The sequence below is a fragment of the Aureococcus anophagefferens genome (assembly GCF_000186865.1).
Source record: "Aureococcus anophagefferens unplaced genomic scaffold AURANscaffold_38, whole genome shotgun sequence".
Taxonomy (NCBI): domain Eukaryota; class Pelagophyceae; order Pelagomonadales; family Pelagomonadaceae; genus Aureococcus; species Aureococcus anophagefferens.
The window spans coordinates 172,520-177,880 of NW_008705595.1; the positions used below are offsets into that span (position 1 = coordinate 172,520).

The 5,361-nt window shown below is 51.5% G+C and overlaps 1 protein-coding gene across 1 annotated transcript; it reads left to right on the plus strand.

Moving 5' to 3' along the window:
• Window positions 1-820: 820 nt before the first annotated feature.
• AURANDRAFT_39078 (hypothetical protein) lies at window positions 821-4,774 on the plus strand (the record flags this gene model as incomplete). The annotated part of the gene is made up of 13 exons (XM_009042811.1): window positions 821-850; window positions 892-921; window positions 970-1,029; window positions 1,081-1,208; window positions 1,259-1,533; window positions 1,620-1,704; window positions 1,752-1,823; window positions 1,880-2,147; window positions 2,205-2,287; window positions 2,344-2,525; window positions 2,590-2,799; window positions 2,947-3,086; window positions 3,149-4,774. The coding sequence occupies 13 exons, from the start codon at window positions 840-842 to the stop codon at window positions 4,449-4,451; spliced, it is 2,847 nt and encodes a 948-aa protein (XP_009041059.1).
• Between the last annotated feature and the right edge of the window lie 587 nt (window positions 4,775-5,361).

Genomic DNA, 5,361 nt, shown 5'->3' on the forward strand with positions numbered 1-5,361 from the left:
CCGCTGGATCCCCGCTGGACGCGAGGGGGTCGCGGCTTCGAATCTCCCTTCCGCGAAGCGGCGCGGACGGCGCGGACGGCGCGGACGGCGCGGACGGCGCGGACGGCGCGGACGGCGCGGACGGCGCGGACGGCGCGGACGGCGCGGACGGCGCGGACGCGGCACGGGGTCACTTTTTTTGTTCCAACGAGTGATCTCACGGATGAAATAAGATCTCCGATGCTGGGAGAGGTCGACAGAGAGATACGACCCCGACTCCGCGGACAACGAGGCCGGGCGCTGCGCACCGTGGCCCGAGTGCGTGACCGCGCCGCAGGAGCCATCCGAGTTCCCCGACGCTCTGCGTTCCTGTTAGCCCCCCCCCGGTCCCTACGGCCCTGATGGAGCGGCCTGCGCCGGCTCGGGGTCGCTCTGGTGCCGTTTGGAGTCTAGCCTGGCGTACTTATCGTGCTTCGCCACTTCTGCGCAGGGCCCCGGTTTCTCGCAGCATCGGGAGTCGTATATCATCGCCCCTATCAATTTCCTTCAGAGGGGCTCTCGGTTGGTCGGTCGCCGCCGCCGCCGCCGCCGCCGCCGCCGCCGCCGTCAGCCCTTCTGGCATGCACTCTGGCATGCCCCGCGGTCGTGGGTGACTTGGTGAATATCCCTGTTGATTTGCTTCCGAGCAAATGGGTTCGCGCGTGCGGAATTCACCCGCAGACGGCTCTCGTTGGCAGCGTCTTGGAGGCCTTCTTGGCAAGGCGCGCCGCTGGTGGCTGCGGTAAATGCAATTTTTTAGCGTGACGGTCAGCGTAAATCCATATCGACACAACTCGCTGTCGCAGAGTTTGCCTGTCGACATGCCACTTCGGTGCGTCTATTCAGCCTCTCTAAAATATCATCCTGCAATAGGTTGGAGATTAAAAAGCGGCTCTCTGCACGGTAAGGATGCTGCAAGTTCATGCACCGACGCTCGAAGGCTGGCGGTAGGTCGGACCGCGTGAAGTGTGTAGACTTGCATCCGACCGAGCCATGGGTCCTCTCGGCACTGTTGTTCGTCGGCGTGCGTATGTACTTGCTCAAAGAAATTGCGAGGTTCAGGTATTCTGGGAACATTTTTCTTTGGGACACCGAAACTTGCTCACTCATCAAGTCGTGGGAGATTTGTGAACTGCCCGTTCGTTCTTGTAAATTTATTGCGCGTCGCTCTCAATTTATTTGCGCATCTGGTGCGCACTCCAGAGAGTGTATCACTCATTGGCATTTGTATGGGGCATAGATGACATGCGATTGCGGATTTATAATTATAACACCATGGAAAAGATCAAAGATATGGAGGCCCACGCAGATTACATTCGCTTTGTAGAGATCCATCCAACTATGCCTTACATCTTGTCTTCATCAGATGATATGTCGATGAAGCTTTGGGATTGGGACAATAATTGGGACTGCACATTGACCTTTGAAGGTCATGCCCATTATGTTATGATGTGTAAGTTTAACCTTAAAGACACGAACACGTTTGCTTCGGCTTCACTCGACCGAACGATCAAGGTGTTAGATCCAGACAAACAAATCGCGTGATTCTTTCAACCTTTGCTTTACGTGATCTCTTGATTATGTTCATGACATCTTTTTAGGTATGGGGTTTGGCAGCGCAGCAACCTCATTTTTCTCTTGAAGGTCACGAGAGGGGCGTCAATTGTATTGATTACTACCCTGGCGGTAGGAAGCTGCTAATAGACTCACTCGTTCATAGCCTCACCTCTTAGGTGACAAGCCTTATATACTCTCCGGTGCTGATGATAAAACTGTTAAAATATGGGACTACCAGACCAAGGCTTGTAATACACTGCATACTTTCAAAGGAGAAACTGCGGTGGGTGAACATCCTTGTTAGGTATCCAAACACTGGAAGGACATTCCAATAATGTTTGTTCTGTGCTTTTCCACCCTCGACTACCTGTACTAGTCTCTGCATCGGAGGATGGGACCGTGCGGATTTGGCATGCAACAACATACCGTGCCGAAACTACTCTGAATTATGGACTTGAGCGTGCGTGGTCGATTGCTGCCGCAAAGGAATCAAACGGGCTCGCCATTGGCTATGACGAGGGGACCATCCTCATCAAGCTTGGCCACGACGCCCCTGTTGCTTCCCTTGACACGTCGTTCCCGCGCCTCCGTGGAGACAAAACTTGGAAACCAAGATTCTGTCTGTGCAGACATACGGGCAAGCTAGTTTGGGCACACAATAATGACATTCAGTCTGCTTCGCTCAAGGGCTTGGCATTAGATTCCATCGATGGTCAAACATTGATTCAATTGAAAGCAGAGATACAGTGCATAGCAACCTTGCTCTAGGTGAGAAGCTCAATCTGGCAACAAAAGACATGGGCTCGTGCGAGATATTTCCGCAAACAGTGCAACACAACTGCAATGGGCGCTTTTTGGTCGTTTGTGGCGATGGTGAATACATAATATACACGTCCCAGGCTCTAAGGAACAAAGCGTTTGGACAAGCACTTGATTTTGCATGGTCTGCTGTCTGTGGCACTGTGTCTGTTCCAACAGCGGATTACGTGCTTTGGCTCGTTGACACATTTGCAGGTTGGAACTGGAGACTTTGCCATTCGTGAATCTTTGTCAAGGGTGAAGATTTTCAAGAACTTTAAAGAGCACCGAACGATCAAGGCACCGATTTCCTCGTCTGAAGGGTTATTTGGCGGAGCGTGTATTGCTGTAAGAGGTCCTGATTGCATCTGTTTTTTTGATTGGGGCGAGGGCGCGTTTCTATGCAAAGTCGATGTGGAGCCCTCTGCAAGCGCAGCGCAATAATATATCTGTGTTTGCCCTTGGGTGGGTTGATTCTTGACTGAATTGGATGACATGCGAATTTTGGTTTGACATGTTTCACATAATCTTTTGGGGAATTGAATCGTATTTGCTGATATATAGTGCTCATAGGCCGTCTATTGGAATGAGACTCAAGAGCTTGTACTTCTTGTATGTGATGAACAGGCATTCGTGCTTAAACATGACAAAGACCTCGTTGACAGATCCATCAGCGAAGATTCGGTATCTCCAGAACTGGGTGTACCTGGGGCGCGAGTGCTCAGCGTGTGGGCTACGAATGATTGCACCACCACCTCCCCCTCCTTGAGTGTAGGTTTGAACCAGAGCATGAGATATCTGATAGGATTGTCAAGGGCCAATGGGTAGGAGATTGCTTCATCTTCTCCAATGGCGCGGGCCGATTGAATTATTTTGTCGGTGGTAACACCATGACTTTGTGTCACCTTGATCAACAAAGTACAGGGCCACTCTTCATGATTGGCTACTTGCCAAGGGAGGACAAAGTGTATCTCATGGATCGCTCAAGAAACGTTTTCTGTTATCGAGCACTGCTGGCTGTTTTACAGTATCAAACCGCTGTGGTTCGGCAGGACTTCGAAACAGCCAACACGATCCTGCCAGCAATACCAGAGACTGAGCATTCGTCAGTCGCACGCTTCCTTGAAGCGCAGGGTTATAAAGATGTTGCACTTGAAGTTTCCAGAGATCAAGACCATAAGTTTGACCTCGCGCTTGAGCTTGGTAAGCTTGATGAAGCGACAGTGCTGCTTGACGCTATGCCGGCGCACGACAAGGATACTACAGACTCAATGACCAAGTGGAAGCGTCTTGGTGACCTCGCCCTCGCCAAATGTGATCTATCCCTCGCAGAGCGTTGCGCTAGTAATGCCAGAGACCTTGCCGGGCTGCTCATGCTGTATACTGCAGTCGGAGATCGTGCAGGAGTGCAAACTCTTGCCGGGAATGCAGTCGCACAAGGTAAATTCAATATAGCGTTTGTTTCCTTCTTTGTACTCGGCGAGATTGAAAAATGCTTCGAGCTTCTTCTTGACACAGATCGAATTCCTGAAGCTGCTTTTCTAGCTCGTACTTATCTTCCTTCCCAGATTTCGCGTGCTGTCAAAATTTGGCGCGAAGATTTAAAGCAGGTCTCTGACCGAGCCGCGGCAGGGCTTGCTGACCCGGAAGAGTACCCAAACTTATTCCCAGATCTTGAATGGGCTTTAAAGGTCGAGAGAGTGTTCAAATTGAACCGGCATAAAACTGTTCTTGCGTCTGAGTTCACCACCGCCAAGGATGATCTTGATTTGGATCTCATTGCCCTTATGAAACAGCAATTCTCTGATGGTGCTATGGACGAGCAACCTGGTGGGACTCAGGATGCAACAAATGGAGATGAAGAGGGAGCAAAGGTTGATATCTCTACAGGCGTGGATGACAATTTTGACCCGGTTTCAAGTGATTTAGGAAATCAGACTCTCTCGAATGATTCCAGTCCAGGTGTCAATGACTCTGGTATTTCGGACACGTCTGAAATTGTGCCTGAGTTGAATGTCAATGATGAAGCTGATGCAATACTGAATAGCGATTTTGGTGATGATGACGATGATTGGTGATGATTGAAGATAACACATATCAATTTGATAGAACAGCTCGTCCCCATATGGTCAATCCGCAGTTCGCTAGTAGTATTAAGTCCTGCGCAGCATAAACTCCGCGGTATAAACTCCAAATTGCCACCCGGATCTGGGACACGATGGAACAACGGCGATTTGAAGTCCAAGCTCCGACATACCAGGGCTCCTGGGAGAGCCTAGGCGCCCGAACCCGCCCTGGGAAAATCCAACGGACTTCCGCGGACCTTGCAAACGGACCTGAGTTCGTGACTTAGTCGCCTCCCTGGCCGCGCTCCAGTGCCTAATGCCAGGTGCTCCCTTTCTATCTGTCGGGGTAACATATCCCGCCGGCGGGATATGCTAAACGCCGCTTCAACTTGGACTTCAACCTCAAACCTTGCACTTCAACAGGGACCTCAACACCGCCGCTTGCCCTTCAAAAGGGACATCAACACCGCCGCTCACGCCTCGCGGGGGACCTCTGACGCGCCGCCCACGCCTTAGGGGGCGCGACCCGCCCCATACCACGTGCCAGAAGCCCTCCAGAAGCCCTCCAGAAGCCTTCTGCGGACCCGAAATACCCCAAACCCCTTACGATTTTGCGATTTAAATTCCCCCCACTGCCTCGCCCTAGTAAATTGCCCTTCAAGATCCCTCAAAATAGCAAAATGAAGTCTCTAGGGCAAACTGCAACGCCGCCGCTTACCTTGTCAACTTGCATTTCACTGGCAAGCTTCCTCAAAATGCCCTTCAAGCCCCCAGCTTCAAAGGATATCCCAAATACGGGAGGGTTACGACGGAGCGGGCATCCGGGTCAAAGTCTGTGATAGAGGGTTGCCACTTCAAGAAGATGGCCCAGTCAATGGTTAGTCATATAGCACAACTACAGGGGCAGGAAGCACTTCTACAG